Raw genomic sequence first — 23,447 nt, forward strand, 5'->3', positions numbered from 1 at the left:
GGGATTCTTTCTGTTGGTGACCCTAGCTCCAGCAACAGTGTCCGGGAGAGGGGCAGAGAGCAGAGCTCCATCAGGGTGGCTCCAGGGCTGGATCATGAATGGATGAAGGAATGACACCCTGAGTCCAGCATGGACATTAGGGGCTGTTTTCTAGAAATCCGGGTGGGTTCAAGGCAAAACTGCGTAGGTGAAAGAGCAATGGACTGGAAGGCAGGAAACCTGCTGTCTAGGGCTGGTTCTTGCACTTCTCAGCTTTGGCACATGGTACCTGGGGCATCGTCCCTCACCTGCAGTTGTGGGGGTAATTCCTACTCTGCCCATCTCCTGACATTGGAAGGATCTCGTGAAATCTTGCATGGGAAATTTCTTTGCAACCTAAAAATCAGACTGCAAAGGTTAGAGATGGTGATAAGCATTGCTTCTCTTTCACTTGGTCCCATTGTGGCCAGAGGTGCCCCCATAAGAGATGGCTGAGTGGCCTGGGTTGGGGTGGAACACAGCCACGGCCTCGAGACTTGTGTGGGAACTCCCGGGGTATGTCCAGTGGCAGCTGCTGCTTTGGTGGCACACCTCTAATCACTTTTGAAGCACGGCATTGTTCCCGCGGGCAAGCGTTTGGAGCTCTGCAGACCTGGGCTTAAAGCCCGGCTCTGCCGCCGTCCAGCTCTGCACTTGGCCTGGGTACTACCTCCCAGAGGCACTTCTCTTGTCTTTCCTCCCCAGCAGTCTTCCCCTCTTCTGATAACCAGCACCTTGATTCTCCTTTGGGGGAACATCTTCTGCTCTCAGCTCTTGCAGAGCAAGTGGGGCTGCCCAGAGTCACTGTCTGGTTCAAGGACGTTGATGTGAACCAAGCAGGACAAATCTTGGGACTTTTAATGGTTGGAAAGGGTCAATCTATTCCCACTGGGATTGAGAGAATGGCAAAGCATAAATCTAAAGCTGAGGGGGTCATCTTTGTCACCATAAGAGTCTATGTACCTATAAAACCAGCACAGAAAAAAGTAGAGGAAAGGGACAGATAGCTAGACTCCTCCTGACATTGTTTGAGCACCTGAATCCAGCCATGCCTGAAGTTATCTTTGGAATTTTCAGTTTGTGAACCAATAATGCCTTCCCTCTTTCTTCTTTTTTGGCACAAGCCAGTTTGAGTTGGCTTTTGTCACTTGCCACAACAGTCTTGACTAAAGAAATACTTAACTTGCAGACTTGAAGACAGCATTACATAAAATGACACAATGAATAGTACCAAGCACAAAGGGGATACCCCTGATGACTGGTGGCTTTTGATAACTGTTACTGACTCTGCTTTCTCAGAGGCCAAATTTCCATAAACTGTAGTTCTATAGTAGTAGAATGCTACTTTTTCTTTCTTTCCACCCCTGTGATCAAACCTTTGCAAAATCTCTGCTCTCCTTGGCTTTCTTTTCTTTCTTTTTTTTTTTTTTGTGAAGAAGATTGGCCCTGAGCTGACATCTGTTGCCAATCTTCCTCTTTTTTTTCTTCTTCTCCCCAAAGTCCCAGTACATAGTTGTGTATTCTAGTTGCAAGTCATTCTAGTTCCTCCACGTGGGAGGCTGCCACACCATGGCTTGATGAGTGGTGTGTTGGTCTGCACCAGGATTGGAACTGGCACCCCCCAAGAGGAGCGCGTGAACTTAACCGCTTGGCCATGGGGCTGGCCCCCTGCTTGGCTTTCCTAGGTTTTCCCCCAACACCGCCTCTGGGCTCCGACAGAATGGGAGATTTCAAAATCTGGAGGGAGTGATATCTTCTTTGCGTGATGTGTGCATACCGCAGGACAATCACTATCAACTAAACCGAATCAAACGCAAAGACTTTGCCAACTTGCTTCCAACTTGTCCCTCCCGACGACACCAGGTACTCAGAAAGTCTACACTGCCATCTAGTGGATGTGTGCGGCAACATCAGGCGCAACGGAGCCCTTTGCGGAGAATCCCTTGGGGACAGTCACCGGACTGTGAAAGCATCGGGTCCACCCTCCCCGCTCAGTGTGTGAGAAACCCGAGGACGTGTGAATTAACAGTGAAGCCGAGACTCTTGTCCATGGGGCGGCACACGCTCTTCGCTGAGGACGGGGCTCTCGCCCGCTTCTGCAGCCCTCCACCTCCCGGCCCAAGTTACAGCCACCACGGCCTACCCTCTCGCCGCTCCTCCCACTGTCCGTGAGCGTACCCCGGGCCCGGGTCTCCAGAGAGGAGGGCTGACGTGTGTGTGCGTGTGCATGTGTGCGCGTGCGTGGGGCGTGGGCGGGTTACGTGTTTGCTCGGGCTCCGGAGGAGCGGACGTTTGCGTGGTTGCAGACGCGCAGCCTGTCGAAGCTCCACGTCCTCAGTCTGATAAAGTGTGAGAAACATCACGGTCATTTGTTTCCTGGAAGTGAAAACCAGTGCGAGCAAGAAGGAAACCCCTGCCCCTCCGCGTCTGGAAACCTGTGCAGTCCCCGCCTCTGCCCTCGCTAGGTGTCTTGCTGTGCCCGCCCCCGCATCGGCCCTGACAGCCCACAGGCGGACCGACCCACGACGAGAGCCCGCTCCCTGTCACAGTGCACAGAGGGACCAGAAGGCCGGCCTCGGTGTGCGTGTGGTCACATCCTGGCCATGGCCCTTCTGTTTCCACCCTGCAGTCCTCGGCCTAGGCTGACAGTGGCACCTCCTACTAAAACAAAGTAGAAGGCGAGGCCGCCCTCCAGCCCCGATGCTTGGGGGGTCAGTCTGGCCCAGGAGTCAAGGAAGAAAGAAACAGCGACCAGACACTGGAGCAGCTCCTCCAGGACGTGGCCTGGCCCCTGGAGGCAACAGCTGCAGCCCTGCTTCCGACTTGCGCGGCCCTTCCCCGGGGAACTACCTCCCCACACCAAGAGACGCTCCCATAACAAGACGATACTAATCGTTTCTCAGTGAATGGACAGTTATTTCCAAAATGCTTCCGTCTTGTGTTTTAGACGACTCTGGGCAAGCTTTTGAGCGTGTTTCATATTGCGATGACGGAGTAAGGGCGCACCGACCCTGCTTGTTCAACCTGCGTGAGACGCCCCTAGAAACGAGCACGGCGGGAAGACCACGGCGCAGCCCAGCCGCCCTGCTCCTTGAGGAAGGACTCCCGCAACCGCCCTCCTCCTCTTCTCGGCCGAGCCCACAGCGCGCCCGCACTGGGCTCCACGCTCACTGAGGAGTCAGGCTCTGGGGCTCAGGGGCTGCAGGGCCAGGGAAAGGCCGGGGCGGAGAGGCCCCTGAGCCCGGCCAAAGTTCCACCTGCTGCCCTCCCACCCGCCCCAACCTCCTCCGCCGCTGGGGGCTGCTCTAACCAGGGCGCCTGCTCAGCAAGAGCCTTCTGGTATCACCAGACCCAAACAGATGGCTCTGCACGTGGCCTTGAGTCACCCAGCTGAGTAAGCTCGGAGGGAAACCGAGGCCCACAGCTCTCCCCGCGCAGGCCAGCCCTGCTCACTCACCTCCATGGCCCAGGGGAACTTGACGATGGGCTCGGGCCAGTGGGTGATCTTCTGTCTATAGTTGTTGCAGACAGGAACAAACATGCACCCGACGTTCCCCAGCTCTGGGTAGAAAACCTCAAGGCCCCTAGAAGAGAGGGAGGTGGTCACCCACATCAGGGTTTCAGGGGAGCATGGGGTTCACTGTCGGGATTGAATCCTAGACCTGCCACTAACTAGTTGTGTGACCTGTGTGGCCTAAGAGTCACTTGGCCTCTTGGGGCCTCAGTTTCTTCACCAGTAGAATGCGTACACTGATAGTACCTACTTAGAGGATTGGTGTGAGGAGGAAAGTAAGCGATCCGTGTTCGCAGCAGAGCCGGGCGTGTCGTCAGTGTCAGAAAGTGTTGACTATTGTCTGCATTTACTCAAGAAGATTTTACATCCTTGGCAAGCTTGGTCAGTGTCTTTAGAGTAGGATTGGGTTTAGAAGAACAGTATCGACACATGGCTTTTCAGGAATGTTCTTGCTACATAAAGAAAGGTTTAGCAAGATAGCACAGCCTTCTTCATGGGCACAGACTTCTGTCTCCCCCAAACGATCAGGATCTTCTCCATGCCTGAAAATCCCACCAGAAGTTCAATAATCCACTTCTCTGGATTAAGTACTGCCCACACCATGGGCTCTCGAACCACCATTCATTGCGCTTTCAAAATGCAAATAGCTCCCAGGGGGTGAAACATCCAGTGGCTCAGACTGTGGGATACTGTGGGATGCGTCTGCTGGTCTGCTTTTTGAGAAGGGCCTGAATGGCGTGCGCGCTCTGAGAACGGGGCTCCGGGAGGCCTGAGCCCACGGCTTCCCCAGGGTCAGCCTTCAGGGCGCATGTGTGTGAGACTGGGGATGCAAGCCCAGGCTTTCAAATAGATATGTATATAAAAAGACCTTTGTGCCAACTTTTCTTTTTTTTAACTTGTCCTTCCTCCCTGCCCTTCTGTCATTTTTTTATCACCAAGATCCAAGGTCTCTGCAGGTTCATTTGCTTTGGATGGTTCAATGAGCGAGAAGGAGTGGGTCCTCAGCCCTTCCAAAAAGCCCAGCATGGGTGAGGAGCTCCACAGCATGCCAGTCACCCAGAGCTGGCCACGGTCCCCTGCTGGGGGACATCTGAAGGGGACCCAGAGTGAATGTAATTAGGGGGAGCAGATCTGAAGAGGGAGCTGCCGGGGCTGGGACCTGGGAGAAGGGCAAGGACAGCTTCCTGGTGGGGAGCCCCACATCCCGCTGCCCCCCTTCCCGCGGCTCCTGAGGGCCCACCCCAGGCAGAGGCAGCAGAGCCTGCGGCACCAGGCAGAGGCTGGGCACCCCGTCGGCCAGCAACTGCAGTGCCGGGACTCAGGCCAACCGAAGCCAGCGAGCTGACCCACCAGCTTGCTGAGTATACTTGTTTCTTCTGACTCTTCCCCAGTTTACCGTAATTCCTTCTAGATGGCGTGGTTTTGGTAGCTATTGAAGAAGTTTTGGAGGACGGTTCCGTTTCTCACCACAGCAGCATTTTAAGGACTGTTCAGTCCGTTTCTGCCACAACTCCCTGCCACTGCAGCTAGTGAGATTGAGGCCGAGAGAAGGGACCCTCCACTGGCAGAGAGATGGAGATTCACACACAGCACGGAGCCCGGAAAGGGCAAGGGGCACGGAGGAGGGAACTGAGGGTCAAAGGGGCCTTCCCCGGGGGCACGAACCCCCCAGGTCTCCTCTTTTCATCCCAGCAGAAAGGCTGCAGATGTTAAAATAGTGAAGCAAAATCACCCAGTTGACATATGGAGAATGGGCCTAAAGCCCCAGAGGACGCCCCAGCAGGGTACATGCCCCCACTCCCCTGTTACATGCCCAGGGCGTGGCCAGCCTGGGCTTCGAAGCCCACATGTTGCTCCACACAGCGGGACGTGCCAAGGGCATGTGCAGGCCTCGGTCCAGTTTAGCAGTTTTATCAAAAGCTTGGAAAAGGACACAGAAGGCAAATTTATTAGATTTGTGAATGGCACAAAGCTGATAATTAACAATTCAGATGATCAAATCGGCCCAAAAGAAGATCTGGACAAGCCCGAGATGAAGTGACTCTGAAATTAAATTTAGTCAGAACACACTTTAAAACTTGCATTCACGTTCAAAACCTTGAAGGCGCCGTCTTCCTGACTGCCCTTCCCACTCAGGAGTACCTCACACAGGACACGCTCCGATCTCCGTCCTGAGATCTGGGGCATCTCCCGGTCTCCTTGACAGCATGAGGAGGCACCCGAGAGAGTCAGGGGAAAGGAGCGGAGCTCTGGTTGCAGCTTAGCCATCGTCTAACATTGTGTGAGTGATGAGGGGATGGCATTTATTGGGCCCCTCCAATAGATCAGGTGCATCACACACGTATTATTTCATTTCATCTGACAATTTCGCAAAGCAGCTATTATCGTTATTCTCATCTCCCAGATGAGTAAACTGAGGCCCAGAGAAAGTCAAGGAACCAGCCCAGGGTCTCACACTTGGTGAACTGAGAGCGTAAGAGGGAAGAGGGTGTGGCAGGCAGGCGGAGTCCAAGATGCCCCCAGTCGGCCTGTCTCCTGGAGTAATCCCTCCCCTTGAGTAGGGGCTGGATTGAGTGACTCACCTCCAACAGAATGCGGCTGAGGTGATGGAATGTCACTTCCAAGATTAGTTTATAAGAAGACTGGGGCTTCTGCTGGGGGGCCCTCTCTCACATGCTCTCCCTCTCGGGTCCTTACTCTGAGGGAAGCAGCTGCTGTGTTGTGAACAGCCCCACGGAGAGGCCACGAGCAAGGGACTGAGGCTGTCAACAGCTGCAGAAGTGAGCTCAGAAGCCGAGCACCCGAGCCCTGACCAGCCTGTCCTTCAGAGGAGACTGCAGCCCCAGCTGACAGCTTGACTACAACTTCCTGAGAGAGTCTGAGCCAGAGACCCCGACTGAGCCATGCCACAGAGACCGGGAGACAACAGATGGGTGCAGCTGCTCAGTTCTGGGGGCGATTTGCTGCGCAGCAATAGACAGCTACTGTGGAGGCTTGTCTGCACTTTGCCCTGTACCACAGGGCTTCCCGAGAGAGGCACGCGGCTTCTCCACGCTTCTGTTTGGCTAGATGGTCACTTAAGTTCCGTCAGCATTGTAAGAACTGGATCAGAGAAAATCGGCTCCCCAGCTGTACCTGTGGAGAGGGCTCAGAGTTCCAGCTGTCTGAAAGCCGGGGTGACAAGAAGGCCCGTGGAGGGGAGGCTGCCTCCACAGAGGTATGAGGGGACTCGGTGGCCACCGCCACCCTCTACTGTGTGGTTCTCAGTGTGAAAGTGTGGGCACCATGCTTAGAAAAGAGCAACAGGTCTGTCGCCAATGAACCCTTCCTGAAGGTGGGGCCCAGAGGCCCAGAATGGGCCCAGGATGGAGGTGGGTCCCCAGATTAGAAAGAGCTTTGAGGGAAGGTGGGGAGGAGGGGACGAAATCTGTCTCCAAACATTTGAAGGACTGTCAAGAGGAAGAGAAACTAGACTTGTTCCATGCAGCACCTGGGGAAAACTAGAAAGAGTGGGGTGAAGTTAAAGTCATCCTCTGTCCGTGGTGAGGATGCTCTCTGAGGGGTGGAGCTCTTCCCCACAAACGAGGGGGCTTGCGAGGCAGCTCCTGGCCACTGGGAGAGGCCACCGGGGCCACTCATGCGGGGGCAGCAGGGTGAGGGTTGCTGAGCGGATTCACACCCAGTGGGTTCAAGTTGGATGATATGGTTCTCTCGGTTCTGAGGTTGAGTCTGGGGTTCTGACTCTCAGTGTTTTGTCCGTCTAGTCTGGCTTATCTCAAGAGAAGGTGGGGTATTTTTCTGGAAGAGCTTTCCTCTTAACCATGTTTCCCACTGCTTGTCACTGTACATCAAACTCCTCCCTTATGGATTAATACCTTTAGGCCTTGAGTCCTAATTTCAAGAATTCCCTATTAGACTATAAATGCCCACAAGGGAGTGGCTTCTCTGGGGGGGTGTCTTGGTGAGGTCAGAAGCCTGAGCTGAGCAGGGTTCTTGGGGAGGGGCCCAGCGCAGGGGTACTGATCTCTCCTTGGGAGTCTGCTATGTCCGTGATGTGCTCTTGTTCGCTGACGGTCTTTTACAAACAAACTCTTCGGCAGCAATAAAGACAAAGCTTCCTCTTGCAATGATGGTTTACAGTCAAAAGACCTTTTCCTGGCGTACAAGCCCAGTGTCCTCAGTCTGTGTTTGTCAGACTGCGGGTTTTGCTGGTGTATTTCAGGGAGTCCTGAGAATGGCTCCTGCGAAGGACTAAATGTTTGTGTCCTCCGAAATTCATATGTTGAAATCCTAGCCTGCAACGTGCTGGCATTAGGAGGTGGGGCCACTGGGGGTGACTAGGTCGTGAGGGTGGAGCCCTCATGAATGCGATTAATGCCCTTATAAAGAGGCCCCAGAAAGCTCCCTCGCCCCTTCCACTGTGTGAGGACACAGCGAGAAGATGGCCGTCTGTGGACCAGGAAGTTTCTATGACAGCTTCTCACCAGCCATGGAATCTGCTGGCACCTTGATCTTGGACTTCCCAACCTCCAGAACTATGAGAAGTAAACGTCTGTTGTTTGTAAGCCCCCTTATATGGTGTTCTGTTACAGCAGCCAGCATGGACTAAGACAGCTCCCCTCTACCGGAGCGTGAGAAGCTCCAGGCCCTGGATGAGGTCAGCACCGAAGGCGGGAAGGGGAGCGCGTGAGTGTAGAGCCAGATGAGGGGTTGATGCCCCCTGCCTCCTGTCAGCTGTCAGCACCGTTTTCTCCCCACAGACTGAATTCCTCATGTGCAAATGGTGATGGGAATCCCTCCCTGGTGGGCTCCTGATTCCAATGGAATGAGTCCAGGAGTTTAAAGCACGTAACAGGTGCCCGAAGCTCCCACGTGTGCCACGTGCACAGCCCCCAGGGCGCCAGCATGCAGACCTCCACAGGCCAGGGCCTAGGGCAGCTGGGCCCAGGCTGGGCACCTCCAGAGACCACACAGAGATGATCATCTTCCATGTGTTCCACAGTGAACGTGGGAAGCACAGAGGCACCCCATCATGGGCCATTCTCGGGGCCTCGCCCTGCCTTGCCCTGGCCCAGATGGCCTCCCCAGCTCATGGGGCTTGACCTTATGCTGCCAGAGCAAAAAAGCCTCCCTGAGTCTGGAAGGTTCCACTCAGCAGAGCAGATGGAGGATGGGAGCCCACCTGGGAGAGGCAGCCGCGTGCTCTCCTTCTCCCACATGAAACCTCACCTGGAACTCTTTCACCAGAGTTTTAAGAATGTACCTCCAAACCTGAGGCCCCTCCTCTGCCTTGGAAGGGAAGAAGCCAGCCTCCGACCCCCGTGTTCCTCTCTGGACAACGTCCAGTGGCCTCACTCTCTGCCTGTCCCGACTCTTCTGGGGCCTCGCTCCAGAAAAGCAAACCACTGCGTCTCCCCAGGGAGCATCAATCACACGCCCTCTGTCAACCGCCCATGTCTGTGAGATCCCGCTTTGCTGGGGAGGTGGAGCCTTGGGGCTGCAGGGAGGGTGGTCTCTCGGGGTGCCAGCAGGGAGGGGGAGGCCGGCACCACAGGGCCCACAGGTTTGGAGGCCCCAGGGCTGCTGACTGTGTCCACATCCCCCTGGTCCTGGGAGGACCGCCCTCTGGAAGCAGGAGCCTGTCTCGGGGTCCTTTCCTCAGTGCTGCCCTCCCTCCAGGTAGTCTCCAAGGCTGCCTTGTTTTCTGCCTGTCCGCAGAGGCTGCCTCAGGAGAGGTGCTCCCCGGTTCTGGAAACACCCCTCCCAAGAGCTCTTCTCCGGTTCCCACCTGCCCACTCGCTTTGTGGGGTCCCGCCCAGCCTTACTTGCAGAGGACAGCATCGTTGTCAGGCAGGGCCTCATAGACGCACGGGTCGTTTTCGTCCTCGTCTTCAGTCGCCACCATCGTGACGCCCAGGAACAGGGCTGCCACAGCCAGCCTCATTGTCCAGCCCATGGGCACCTGGGACAGAAGGAGCCTTTTAGAGTTGACAGGCCCTCTACTGGGGCGCCCTTCCCAGCCCGCACGCCCCCACCCTAAGGGTCCACGGGGTGGGACAGAGACCTCGGAGAAGCAGAGGGAGAAGGGCGGGCTGCTGCCTGGGCCCCGACAGCTAACCTGCCACCTGGACACAAGCGCCCTGGGAGGCCCTGGGCCTGCTCCAAGCGGGACTCGAGTTGCAGTCCTGGCCGAGGCCCGCCTCTGTCAGAGCAGGGCTGTGCTGTCACTCTCATCCCCACTGCCAGGGCAGAGAACAGGCTGCAGAGCAGCTTATGTAAGCCTCTGCGCACTGCTCCTCATCCTGCCCCACCACCCCGCCCCCCGCACTTTCCCCTGCGAGGTCAGCTGGCTGATGGCCAGCCTGCTCCTTTGGCTTTGAGGCTGGGAAGCTGATGACCCCCAGGCCTTAGGTGGGGGCAGGTTCTGGGGTGCTTGTGAGAGCCTGACCTTGGTTGTTTTTCTAGAAGTTAGGGTTTGGTGGGCTGTGCCCCTTGGACAGCTCTGCTTCTCCTGCCCGCTGTTCCTGGCCACCTGCCACAGCAGCCTCGGGGCTGTCTGATGGTGGATGCAGTTGGACGCAGAGACCCTGTGTAGGAGGGGCTGCTGCAGGTGGGGAGGGCCGCCGGGCCCCAGGCCGCCTCGGAAGGGCCAGCTGAGGACAGAAGGGTGCGGCCAACTGCGCCTCATGCATGCTGAACTCAGCACTCTCCCAAATAACAGTCTCTGGAGGGGAGGGCCAGCAGCGCTGCTGGGCAGGGCAGCTTGCATAGCACTGTGCTGGGGGGAGGGCGGCCTGGGGCTGCGCCAGTGAGGCCCTTGGCAGGGACCTCAGAGGGCCCGCCTTCCCTGGGGGAACAGGCCTGCAGGACAGAGCGTGGGGGACTCCGACTGGAAGCCCAGGGGCAGAGGAAGATCAAAGGCAGGCCTCCCACAGCCTTTCCACTTGATCTGCCCTCTGTCCTCTCTGAAACGTTGGGGGGCTCTGAGCTTCACCAGGCGGGGTGGGGCGGGGGGGGGGGCCCCTCTGCCTCTCTAGAATGCACCACTTCGCCCTTCAAAAACAGGTAAAATGACCTATTGCTCCCGAGCCTTGCTGAGGAAGATGCAACCTGAGACGGTTGCTGTAAAGGATATGTGGCTAGATCTTTAATGAGACTGTTGTCAGCACAGCTTGCTTCCCAGTTGAATTAGGTTTCCAGGATCCCAACTTCTAGCAAAAAGCCCTTCTTTTGGGCTGCTAATTAAGCACACTTCTCACTAATTGGACTCTGTGAAGTATGACCAGGGCCCCCCGCGGAGAATGCACTCCTGAGATCTCCCCTACTGGACAGTGTCTCCCAGCAGCCTCACACAGGACGGTGGTGAGAGGGACGTGGACGAGGCATGGGAGGCACCTAGGAGGTCTAATTCACAGAGAGTGAAGCATCCTCCACAGATCCAGTGGTCATGCGCTCAGTAATTCGAAATCCGTCTCTCCACAGGTGTGGAGCACCCCCGTGTGCACGCCCGTGCTGGCCCTGCGCCGGCCCTGGGGTATAGGGTGAGCATGGCTGCTGTCCTCATGGAGCTCACGGGACAACCAGAGCCAGAGGACAATGCTGCCAGAACGGCTATCCACGGCCAACAGACTTATTTTCAGAGTGGCAGCCGCTAGAGAAGCCAAAACTTTCCTGGGTGCCAACGGCCCTTAGCACCTGCGATAAATGGCCGTCTGGAGGTGGGGGAGCGCCCAGGGCTGCTGCCATCAGCAATTCCTCCTTACGCAGTTTGCGCCAGGCTTTTGTCGTTGAATTCTCAGGATGATCTTCTGAAGTAGGTACTATTATTGTCCCATTTTACAGAGGGGGAGACTGAGGCACAGAGACCTTAGCTAACCTGGACCTTGGTCACAAGTAAGTGGCAGACCTGAGACTGGAACGCAGGCTGTCTGGCTCCAGACTCCATGCTCTTAGCCACTGTGCTTTCCTGCCCACTCTGTGGCTCTGCTGTGCCCCAGCCTGCTCCCCTCTGTTCCCTTTGTTCTTTGGAACCAAGCCTGGAACCCTCCACGTGGCCCACAGTGCCCCCCCCCCACCCCCCACCACATCTGGCTCCTCCTGCCTTTCTAGCCCAGTCTCTTTATTCTCCACCACTTGTTAACTCCCGCTAGTCCTTCCAGCTCCTTCCTGCCCCAGGGCTTTCCTGTGCACGGCCCCCACTCCCCACCGCCTTGTGGTGGATAGCTGAAGGGTCATTTCCTCAGAGAAACTTGCTCTGACCCCGCTCCATCAGGTCCCTGTTATACACCGTCAGAGCACTTTACTCCTTTCTTCACTGTTCTTGCTTGTTTGTAATGCGTGCTTGTGCAGTTACATACGTAGTGATTTGTTTATAGTCCCCCTCTGCCCGCCCTACCCCCAGCCTACAGTCTTCTTGCAGGCAGCACCGCATCTGCGTCCAGCATTCCAAGTGCAAACCCTGGCGTGTCCAGATGCTTAGGAAATTCTTGTTTGAATGCCTGACAGGCTTGCCACGCCACTTCTATTTCTGTTAGTCCTTATTTTCACTTACTAGCTCCTAACTCTCTATAAACATCAGCAGGAAACTAACCGCTCAGGCTGGTCCCAGGTCCTGCATCCTCTTTGCTTGTTTATCTAAGCTTCTCTGGCTTGTTTTGGTACAGAGAGATCCAACAGAATGCAGAGGTTCTTGGTGTTTTCCAACCTGATCTTTCTCTCGGGGATTCGTAGGACTTGGTTTCATACTCAACGTTCAAGATCCGGGAGCCACGCTCAAGCCCAGGGGGCGCAGCTCCCTGTCCCCCTCGCCAGCCTGTTTTGCTCAGTTGCCTCACTCCTGGAAGCTCTCATCTCTAGGTCTCTCAGTGCCAACCCTGATGCTGCCTTCTCTTGCTTCAGTCACCTGGGCTGGGGCCACCTCTCGACACCATCAATCAGGCCAAGCCTGTGGACGTCTTGAGAATCCCAGCCCCTCCAGCTCTGGGATCTGCTGGACCACTGCTCCTGGACCTCTTGAGCACCCCCCGCATCCCTCCAGGTCTCCTGTGCCTGAGACCACCCGTCCCTTCCCTGTCCAGGTGTCCCCTCCTTCCTCCAGCCAGACTCAGACTCTCTCGCTTTCCCTCCCTCCTAATCCTTTCCACCTATGCCCTCTGGAATCTCTGCACCACAGGGAGCAAATTCCCCCTCATTCTTTTTCTTTCATTCTGCATTAAAAAAATTAATTGAATTATAATTCACACACCATAAAATTTGCCCTTTTACCATGTGCAATTCAGTGTTTTGTAGTATAAAAATCACTAAACGTTGTGCAACCATCGTCACTAATTCCAGAACATTTTCATCACCCTAAAAGAAGCTCTGAAGAAGAGGTCATTAGCAGTTACTCCCCATTCCTTCCTCTCCCAGTCCCTGGGAACCACTAATCTTCTCTCCATCTCTACGGATTTGCCTGTCTGAACATCTCATATAAATGGAATCATCCCACATGTGCTCTTGTGTGACTGGCTGCTTTCACTGAGCATGATGTTTTCAAGGTTCATCCATGTTGTAGCATCTATCAGTACTTCATTCTTTTTTTTTTTTTGCCAAATGTATTTCACAAAGCTTAAGTATAAAAAAAATTATAGTCCGTATATTTACCATTTATTTGCCGTTTATAGTGCTGTGCAATCTTTCTGAGAGATGCAAATTTCCAACTAATATTTTTCTCAAGCCTGGTAGTCTTTTTATTTTTTTCCAGCATATCTTGTAGTTCAGGCTTCATTCTTCTTGTGGCTGAATAATATTCTATTGTATGGATATACCACGTTTTGTTTATCCATTTATTAGTTGATAAATATTTGGGGTGTTTCCACTTTTTGGCTATTAGGAATAAGGCTGTTATAAATGCTTGTGTACAAGTTTTTGTGTGAACATATGTTTTCAATTCTCTGGAGTATATGCCTGGGTGTAGAATCGTTGGGTAATTGAATGGCAATGTTAATTGAATGGCATATTTAACATTTGAGGAAACGCCAGTCTGTTTTCCAAAGTGGCTGTTCCATTTTACATTCCTACCAGCAATAAGGGCTCCAATTTCTCCACATCCTCACCAGGACTTGTTACTGTCTGTCTTTTTTATTATAGCCATCCTAGTGAGCATAAAGTGGTATCTCATTGTTGTTTTGACTTGCATTTCCTTAACACCAATGACGTAGAACATGCTTTCATGTGACTTTTGGCTATTTGTGTGTCTTCTTTAGAGAAACATCTATTCAGATCCTTTGCCCATTTTAAAATTAGATTGTATTTTTATTATTGAGTTATAAGAGTTCTTTATATATTCTGGATATTAGACGCTGATATTGTGATTTAGTTAAAAAATATATATTTGGTTTTTACTTGTTTCTGGCACAGAGCTCCTAAAACCCTTGGAATTTCCCAAGTGTAAGGGCAGTAAATGTATCTTGATATTCATAACAAACCCCTTCAGCCACACCTGATTTATGTGAATGAGGTGAGTTTTGGAAAGCACTAGGGATGGGGGCTGGTTGCTAAGGGAACCAGTCATGTGATTGGAGGGTTGCAACTTTTAGTCCTCCCGGACTCGTCTAGTGGGAGAAGGGTTGTTAGTATCAATTGCCAGTGGCCAATGATTTAATCAGTCATGCCTATGTAGTCAAGCCTCCATAAAAACCCAAAAAGATGGGTTCCGAGAGCTTCCAGGTTTGTGAACACATGAAGATTTGGGGAGAGTGGTGTGCTGAAAGAGCATGGAAGCTCTGAGCCTCTTCCCACATACCTTGCCCTATGCATCATTTCCATCTGGCTGTTCCTGTGTTATATTCTGTTGTAATAAACTGACAATCGAGTAAAAAAATGTTTCTCTGAGTTCTGTGAGCCACTCTAACAAATTAATCAAACCCATGAAAGGGATCATTGAAACCTCCAATCAATAGCAGTTGGTCAGAAGCCCAGGTGATAACCTAGACTTTAATGGTGTCTGAAGTGGGGAGTGGGGCAGTCTTGCAGGACTGAGCCCTTAACCTGCAAGATCGGATGCTGTCTTCAAGCAGATAGTGTCAGAATGGAACTGAATTGTAGGATACCCAGCTGGCACTGGAGAATCGCTTGGTGTGGGGAAAAACCTCACACATCGGAGTTGGTGTCAGATTTGTAGACTCTCATCAGATATTTGATTTGGAAATATTTTCTCCCGTTGTGTGGGTTATCTTTTTATTTTCTTGATAGTGTATTTTTATGCACAAAATTTTTTAACTTTGATGAAGTCCAATTTATCTATTTTTTCTTTTGTTGGCTGTGATTTTGGTGTCATGTCCAAGAAATCATTGCCAAATCGAATGTCATGAAGATTTTCCCCTACGTTTTCTTCCAAGAGTTTTGCAGTCTTAGCTCTTATGTCTAGATCTTTGATCCATTGTGAATTAATATTTGTATGTGATGTTACGTAAAGATCCAATTTCATATTTTTGAATGTAGCTATCCAGTTGTTCCAACACCACTTGCTGACCCTTCATTCTTTATAACCAAGTAGGTCCCTCCATCTCTTGCCGTAACAGGAATCCCCCTGTCCCCTTACGAAGCTGCTTCTCCTGCAGTCCTTTGAAGTCTCCCCTCCCCCACATACCTCAGGGTTGGGAGGAAGGTCGATGGGCACCCCACCCCCCACGGCCACTTCTAGTTTATGGCTCCTCTGCCCTCCTGTCAAAATCTACACTTCTTGAGGCTTACTTCTTCTGAATCCTTCTGAGTCCTAATTGGTGTCATCTGCCTTCCTAGCACTCATTGCTCACTGAAGACATTGCTACTTGGCATGGGGACTTTTTTCTTGCTCCAAGTCTTGCTGTCAACCCTGGGCGACATCCATATCCATAGGAATGCCTCTTCTAACACCTTCTCCTCCCTCCCATCCAGTCTCTTTCCCCATGGCAACTTAGTAGATTCTGGCATCACTGAAAACCATTCCATGCCTAAAGTCTTAAACTTAAGCAGCCATTTTGATAACAACCTCTTTTCCTTCCTATTCTCTTATTTTGTTACTCTCACTGTATCCAGTCTTTCATCTCATTCTGAACTCCACTCCTTTGACCTCTCTTCTTTTTCTTGACCTATTCTGACTTCTTTCACTCGGCATCTAGGTCCTGAACCTTTGCTTCTACTATTCACTTCCAACATCTTCAATTCCTTCCTCCTTATCCTCACGTTGTGGCTGTTGGGTGCAACTCCCGTTTTGGATCAGTCCAAAGGTCTGCCTGCTCGCTGTGCACCCTTGCTTCTCCCCGCTCTGATTATCTTCTCAATACCCTGTGCCCCAGGGGAGGGGACAGTGAGGGAAAACATTTTGCTAAGTGAAATGTCAGTCACAAAGATTCCATTTATATGAAATGTCCAGAAAAGGCAAATATATAGGGACAGAAAGATGATTAAAGGTTGCTTACAGCTAGGGGGTTGAAGGGTGAATGGGAGGGATAGGAATGATAGCTAAAGGGTATAGAGTTTCTTTTGGAGGTGATAAAAATGTTCTAAAACTGACTGTTGTTCTGGTTGAACGTATCTATAAATATACCATAAACCATTGAATTTTACACATTTAAATTTGGTGTAAATTTACACACACAATTTGGTGAATTGTATGCTATGTGACACATATCTCAATAAAGCTATTTAAAAAAACCAATCCAGGTGATATCAGCAAAATGTCTAGGAAGTTCCCAGATCTCAATTCTCCACGGAAACTTCAACAACAAAACAGAACAAACAAAAAAACAAAACTGGCTGAGCTAACCTTATAGGATATCTGGGAAATCAGTCAACAATTGGGAGTAACAAAGTGAATGCTCAGTTGAGAAAAAGCTACCTTTGCAATAATAGGAAATTTCATGGCATTTTCACTTGCCCTTGCTCCACCTGGTCCCTCCCTGGCACAGGTCAGTCTTGGTTTGGAGGACACTGCAGTCCAGTTACCAGTTCCCTCCCTTGAACCAGAGGGAGCAGAGTAGACCTTATTTGCAATGTTCTAACCTGTCTTGGAACTGCCTAAAGAACCAGCCTCTGTTTTGCCTAACTTGGATCTCAGGTGTGATAAGGGATGGAGACTGCTCATGAAAGCTGCAGGGGACTACAGACCCACAGACATCTGGGACAAAAGATTATGGAGGGATACATATGTTAGACAATCTAAGGCTCAAGGAGAAGCTAGGGTCAAACTCTTTGGGAAATTAAGACATTCAAAACCATCCATGTATATGGGGGAATTGAGAAAGCCACATTCAGGGCCAGGCAATATACCTGCTCAGAAAAGAACTGAGACAACCTTAAGCTTTCACCTTAGGCTACTCCCTAGGCTCAGAGCATGCCCAGCTAATCAATGAAAGACTTTCCTGGCACATAGTCAGTCTGCAAAGACTGGGAGAGGTGGCTGTTTTTATTCAAACACCCAATTTTCAACAACAGCAACAAAAAAATCATAAGGAATAAAAAACATAGCCCATTCAAAGGAACAAAATAAATTGACATAAACTGTCCCGGAGGAAGTTCAGACATCAGACTTATTAGACACAGACTTTAAAGTAACTCTCTAAAATATGCTCAAAGAGCTAAAGGACTACATGGATAAAGAACTAAAGGAAATCAGGAAAACAATATATGAACAGAATGAGAATATCAACAAAGATGTAGAAATTATGAAAAGAAACAAAACAGAAATTCTGGAGTTGAAAAATAAAATAACTGAAAAGAAAAATTTACTAGAGGGATTCAACAGCATATTTTAGCAAGGAGAAAAAAGAATCAGTGATTTTTGAATTTACAAAAATTAAAATTATTGAATCTGAGGAGCAGAAAGAAAAAAAGAATGAAGAAAAGTGAACAGAGCCTAAAAGACCTGTGGGACACCATCAAGCAGACCAATGTATGCATTATGAGAGTCGCAGGAAAAAGAGAAAGAAAGGGGCAGAGTGATTATTTGAAGAAGTAATGGCCCCAAACTTCCCAAATATGATGAAGTACACTTACAAATACAAGGCGCTCAAGAAACTCTAGGTAGGATAAACTAAAAGAGATCCATACCAAGATACATAATCAAACTGTTGAAAGAAAAAGACAAACACAAATGCAGGATCCTGAAAGCAGCAAGAGAGAAGGCATTTGTCATGTACAAGGGATCCTCAGTAAGATTCAACTGATTTCTCGGCAGAAAACTTGGAGGCCAGAAGGCATTAGGATGTATTTAAAATATTTGAAGAAAAAACTGCCAACCGAGAATTCTGTATCCAGCAAAACTGTCCTTCAAAAAATGAAGGGGAAATAACAAGTGTTGGTGAGGATGTGGAGAAAAGAGAAGACTTGTACACTGTTGGTGGGAATATAAATTCGTGTAGCCACTATGAAAAACAGTATGGAGTTTTCTCAAAAAATTAAAAATAGAACTACCATATAATCTAGCAATTCCACTTCTGGGTATTATTCAGCCATAAAAAAAATGAAATCTTGTCATTTGCAACTGTGTGTTTGGACCTCGAGGGCATTATGCTCAGTGAAATAAGTCAGATGGAGAAAGACAAATACCATATGATCTCTCTTATATATGGAAACTACAAAAAACCAAGCTGGTAGATATGGAGAAGAGATTGGTGGTTGCTAGAGGTGGGGGATGGGAGTGGGAGAAACGGGTTAACTGAAAAAAAATTAGGGAGAAAATTAAGACACCCACAGATAAACAAAACTGAAGGAATTAATGACCACTTGAGCTTCCCTGCAAGAAATGCCAATAAGTGTCTTTCAGGATGAAATGAAAGGACAACAGACAGTGACTTGAAGCTGAAGGAAGATATGACGATCTCAAGTAGGGGTAACTGCACGGGCAAACATAAAAACCACTATTCTTGTAATTTTGGTTTATAACTCCACTGTTTAAAATGTAAGATTTAAAAGACAAATGCACAAAAGTAATTATAAATCTATGTTAGTAGGTACAGATATATAAAAATGTAATTTGTGACAGCAATAACATAAATGGGGAAGCTGTATAGCAGTAGAGTTTTTTAATGCAATTGAAGTTAAATTGGTATCAATTCCAATTAGATTGTTACAACTTTAGGATATTATATATAATCCCAATGGTAAGTGCAAAATATATCCATAGAATATACAACAGAAGGAAATGAGAAGGGAATTACAACACATCACTAAAAACTCTCTCAAAAAATTATAGTGGAGGGAACATTTTCTGAGTCATTCTATGAAGCCAGCAATACCCTAATACCAAAACCAGACACAGACTACAAGAAAGGAAAACTACAGATCAACGTCCTTTATGAATATTGATGTAAGAATTTTAGCAGACTGCATTCAACAGTTAATTAAAAGGATTTTACAACATGACCAAGTGAGATTTATTCCTGGAATGCAAGAATGGTTCAACATACGAACACCAATCAGTGTAATACACCACATTAACAGAATGAAAGAAAACAGTCAACATGATCATCTCAATTGATCAGAAAAAGCATTTGACAAAATTCAACACACTTCCTTGATAAAAACACTTAAACTAGGAAGAGAAGGAAGTGTCTTCAACACAATAAAGGCCATATATGAAAACCCACAGCTAACATCATACTTAATGGTGAAAGACTGAAAAATTTTGCCTGAAGGTCAGGAACAAGACAAGTGTATTAGTTTGCTGGGGCTTTCATAGCAAAATACTTCAGACTGGGTTGCTTCAATAACAGAAATTAATTTTCCCACAGTTCTGGGGGCTGGAAGTCCAAGATCAAGATGCCAAGAGGATGGGTTTCTCCTGAGGCCTCTCTCCTTGGCTTGGAGAGGGCCGCATTCTCACTGTGTCCTCACACGGCCTTTCATCTGTGCATGTGCACGTCTGATGGCTCTTTGTGTGCCCAAATTTCCTCTTCATATGACACCAGTCAGAGTGGCTTAGGGCCTATCCTAATGGCCTCATTTTAACTTAATCACCTCTTTAAAGGCTCTGTCTCTAAATACAGTCACATTCTGAGGTACTGGGGGTTAGAGCTTCAAATATGAATTTTAGGGGGACACAATTCAGCCCATGACAACAAGGATGCCCATTTTCACAACTCCTATTCAACATAGTAGTGGAGGTTCTAGCCAGAGCAATTAGGTAAGAAAAAGAAATAAAATGCAAATTGGAAAGGAAGCAGTAAAAATATCTTTATTTGCATATGACATGATCTTATGTGTAGAAAACTCTAATGATTCAAACAAGCAAAGAAAGAAAGAGACTAATAAGTCTTCAGCAAGGAAGCAGGATACAAACTCACACAGGCAATTCAGTCGCCTTTGCACACATTAACAATGAACAATCTGAACAGGAATTAGAGAAACAGTCCCATTTACAATATCATCAAAAAGAATAAAATACTACCTACAACACGACTGACAAACAATAACATACAACTGAAATTTCACAAGGTTGTAAACTATCCCAATCTCAATAAAAAGTTAAAAGAAAATAATAAAATACTTAGGAATTAACTTAACTGAAAACTAGGAAATGTTGCTGAAAGAAATTAAAGACACAAATAAATAAAAGATACCCCGGGGCCATGGATTGGAAGACAATGTTAAGATGTCATTACTACCCAAAGCTATTTACAGATTCAATGCTATCCTTATCAAATGACATCTTTTGCACAGAAATAGAAAAATCTATCCTAAAATTCATATGAAATCTCAAGGGACCCCAAATAGTCAAAACAATCCTGAAGAATAAAGTTGGAGGACTTACACTTCCTGATTTCAAAAATTACTATAAAGCTGTGGTAATCAAAACAGTGCGGTCCTGGCGTAAAGACAGACATATAGACCAATGGAACGGAATGGAGTGCCCAGGAATAAACCCTTGCATGCGTAGTCAAATGATTTTCAACAAAGGTGCCAAGACATTGAATGGGGAAAGGGCAGTCTTTTCAATAAATGGAGCTGGGGCAACTGGATAGCCACATGTGAAAGAATGAAGCTGGACCTTTACCTCACAATACATACAAAAACTAACTCAAACTGGATCAAACACCTAACCATAAAAGCTAAAACTATAAAACTCTTAGAAGAAAACCTAAGGGAAAAGCAACATAATATTGGATTTGGCAATGACTTCTTAAATATGAGACCAAAAACACAAACAACAAAATAAAAATAGGTAAGTTGGACTTCATCAAAATAACAAACTTTTTTCATAAAAGAACATTATCAAGACAGAGAAAAGACAACTGCAGAATGGGAGAAAATATTTGTAAATCATGTATCTGATAATGATTAATAGCCAGAGGATATAAAGAACTCCTAAAACTTAAAAACAAACAAACAAACAAATAATCCACTTAAAAGTTGTGCAAAATATTTGAATAGACATTTCTCCAAAGAAGATATACAAAGCCAATACCACATGAGAAAATGCTCAACAACATTAGTCATTAAGGAAACGCAAATCAAAACCACAATGAGACATCACTTCACACCCATTAGGATGGCTGTTATTACACATACACAGACACACACACAGACAAAATAACAGTGTTGTAGAGCATGTGTAGAAATTGGAAGCTTCATACATTGCTAGTGGGAATGTAAAATGGTGCAGCCATTGCGAAAAACAGTTTGGTGGTTACTCAAAAAGCTAAGCATAGGGGCCGGCCCGGTGGCCCAGTGGTTAAGTTCGAGCGCTCCGCTTCAGCAGCCCAGGGTTTTGCCGGTTCAGATCCTGGGCACGGACACAGCATCGCCCATCAGGCCATGCTGACGGGGCGTCCCACATGCCACAACTAGAAGGACCCACAGTTAAAATATACAACTCTGTACCGGGGGGATTTGTGGAGAAAAAGCAGGAAAAAAACCCCCAAAAGGCTAGATTAGTGCCTGTCATAAAAAAAAAAGCTAAGCATAGACTTATCATGTGACCCAGCAATTCTACTCCTAGATATATACTCACAGGAACTGAAAGTAGGGACTGGAACAGATACTTGTATGTCAGTGTTCATTGCAGCCAAAAAGTGAAAACAATACGTGTCCATCAACAGATGAATGGATAAACAAAGTGTGGTATATACATACAATGGAATATTATTCAGTCATAAAAAGGAAGGAAATCCTGGTACATGCTACAACGTGAACCCTGAAGACATTATGTTAAGTGAAATAAGCCAGTCACAAAAAGACCAATATTGTGTGATTCTGCTTATATGAAGTACCTAGAGTTGTCAAATTCATAGAAAGCAGAACGGTGGTTTCCAGGGGCTGGGGAAATGGGGGAATGGCAGGTTATTGCTTAATGGTTACAGATGTTCTGTTGGGGTGATAAATGTTTTGGAAATACGCAGTGGTGCACAAAATTGTGAACGTAATTAATATCACTGAATTGTGCACTTAAGTTAAAATGGTAAATTTTGTTATGTATATTTTAACACACACACAAATCCAAGGAACTAGTGTTCTACAGAGCCCACTTTGGAAACACTGGCTAATCCACTCTCCTCACTGCATAGACAGCTTGATCAGCCTGTGTAGACTACTCTCCATCCTCCCGGTCGACTGTGCTCTCTCCTGCCCTAAGGCCTTTGCACAAGTTGTTCTCTCTGCAAGGTGTGCCATCCTCTCTTGCTCTGTAACTCAAGTGGCTAACTTTTCCTCATCCTTCAGGTGTAATTTAACACCACTTTCTTCAAGGAACCTTCTGGACATCTTCTCACATCCACGTACAGTACCTGCAATACTTCCACCATGATTGTAAGTATCAGGCTAGGTTTATTTGCCACTTACTTCTGTTTATCTGTGAATAGACTGTTACCTTTATGGCGGAAGGACTGTGTCCTGTGAATTGTTGTGTCTGGCACCTAGCAGAGTGCCTGGGAAATGACGGGTGCTCAATTACCATTTAAAGAAGGACGGAAATAAGGGAGGGAGAGGTGGAGATAGCCTTCCTAAAGATCACACCCCCACCACGATTAATGTTATCTGTTTCTCTCTTGAGCTTTGGGGCAGTGTCTGTTCCTCCTCTGTAGCATTCATCCATACCTTCCTTCTCTTCTGGTTTTCTCTGCACATACTCCATCCCGTAAGGGCCCCAATGGTCTCTGCGTTCCCCACAGTACTTCGAACATAGCAGATGCTTAATAAATAATTAAATAAACAAGCACGCACATTTAAAAACAATATGTTGCACACAGAATATTCTGACCTTCTGTTATCCTTCATATTGAAAGAATAAGAAAGAACCCCAAAGTCTCCCAAAATGCACTCGAGCCGTCAACTACTAGTTATCAACTACTATTGATTGCTTTTTATGCACCTTTCATGTCAGATGACCAATTTAGAGATTGTCTTGGAATGTAAAAGCATCATAATGTAATTTCTTTTGTTATTTTAAGAAATGCTTGCTTCCCTCCTATCACATTTTGAATTGTAGATCTTTAAATTTTCAAGCAGGAGAGACAGGAATTGGTGGTGGTGACGGGGGCGGGGCGTGGGGCAGGAGCAGAGAAAGCACCAGAACCGCAGTTTCTATGGGTTACATTTACCAAAAGTGGGGAGGCTAGCAGGGCCCGTGAGGGAAGACCCGCCCTGGCCCCTTGCCCACTCACTCCTTTTATCCAAGGCTTCTGCTGAACCTCTGGCCAGAGGCTGGGGGCCTAGGCCACTTCACTCCAGCAACGCAAATTCTCCTTCCTGGGAGCCCCAGCTTGTTGGTCTCAGCAACCAACCGTTGACCTAATAAGCCCATTTCTTCTGCTGTATATTGTATGTATTAATGAATCACTTCATTGAGAGAATGAAAGGCCCCAGACACGCTATGAAATGGTGGCATTTTTCAGGTCATTTGCTGCCATGTCATCGTTGGAAGGTTAAATATTTTGTCTGTCCTTGTGGCGGTGAGAAT

At 48.4% G+C, this 23,447-nt stretch overlaps 1 protein-coding gene and 1 long non-coding RNA gene across 2 annotated transcripts in view; one reads left to right on the forward strand and one right to left on the reverse strand.

The window, feature by feature from the left end:
- PEBP4 (phosphatidylethanolamine binding protein 4) overlaps window positions 1-10,228 on the reverse strand; it is a 186,328-nt gene extending 176,100 nt beyond the window's left edge. Inside the window, 3 exon segments of the mRNA XM_070611304.1 lie at window positions 3,476-3,602; window positions 9,358-9,494; window positions 9,981-10,228. Coding sequence (XP_070467405.1) covers window positions 3,476-3,602; window positions 9,358-9,494; window positions 9,981-10,220 — 504 coding nt within the window. The 5' untranslated portion in view covers window positions 10,221-10,228.
- Window positions 10,229-11,294: 1,066 nt separating this feature from the next.
- On the forward strand, window positions 11,295-16,211 carry LOC139082023 (uncharacterized). The gene is made up of 2 exons (XR_011537676.1): window positions 11,295-11,425; window positions 12,263-16,211. It is a non-coding gene; the product is annotated as an uncharacterized lncRNA (long non-coding RNA).
- The last annotated feature ends 7,236 nt before the right edge of the window (window positions 16,212-23,447 follow it).

Source organism: Equus przewalskii, chromosome 2 (genome assembly GCF_037783145.1).
Source record: "Equus przewalskii isolate Varuska chromosome 2, EquPr2, whole genome shotgun sequence".
Classification (NCBI taxonomy): Eukaryota; Metazoa; Chordata; class Mammalia; order Perissodactyla; family Equidae; genus Equus; species Equus przewalskii.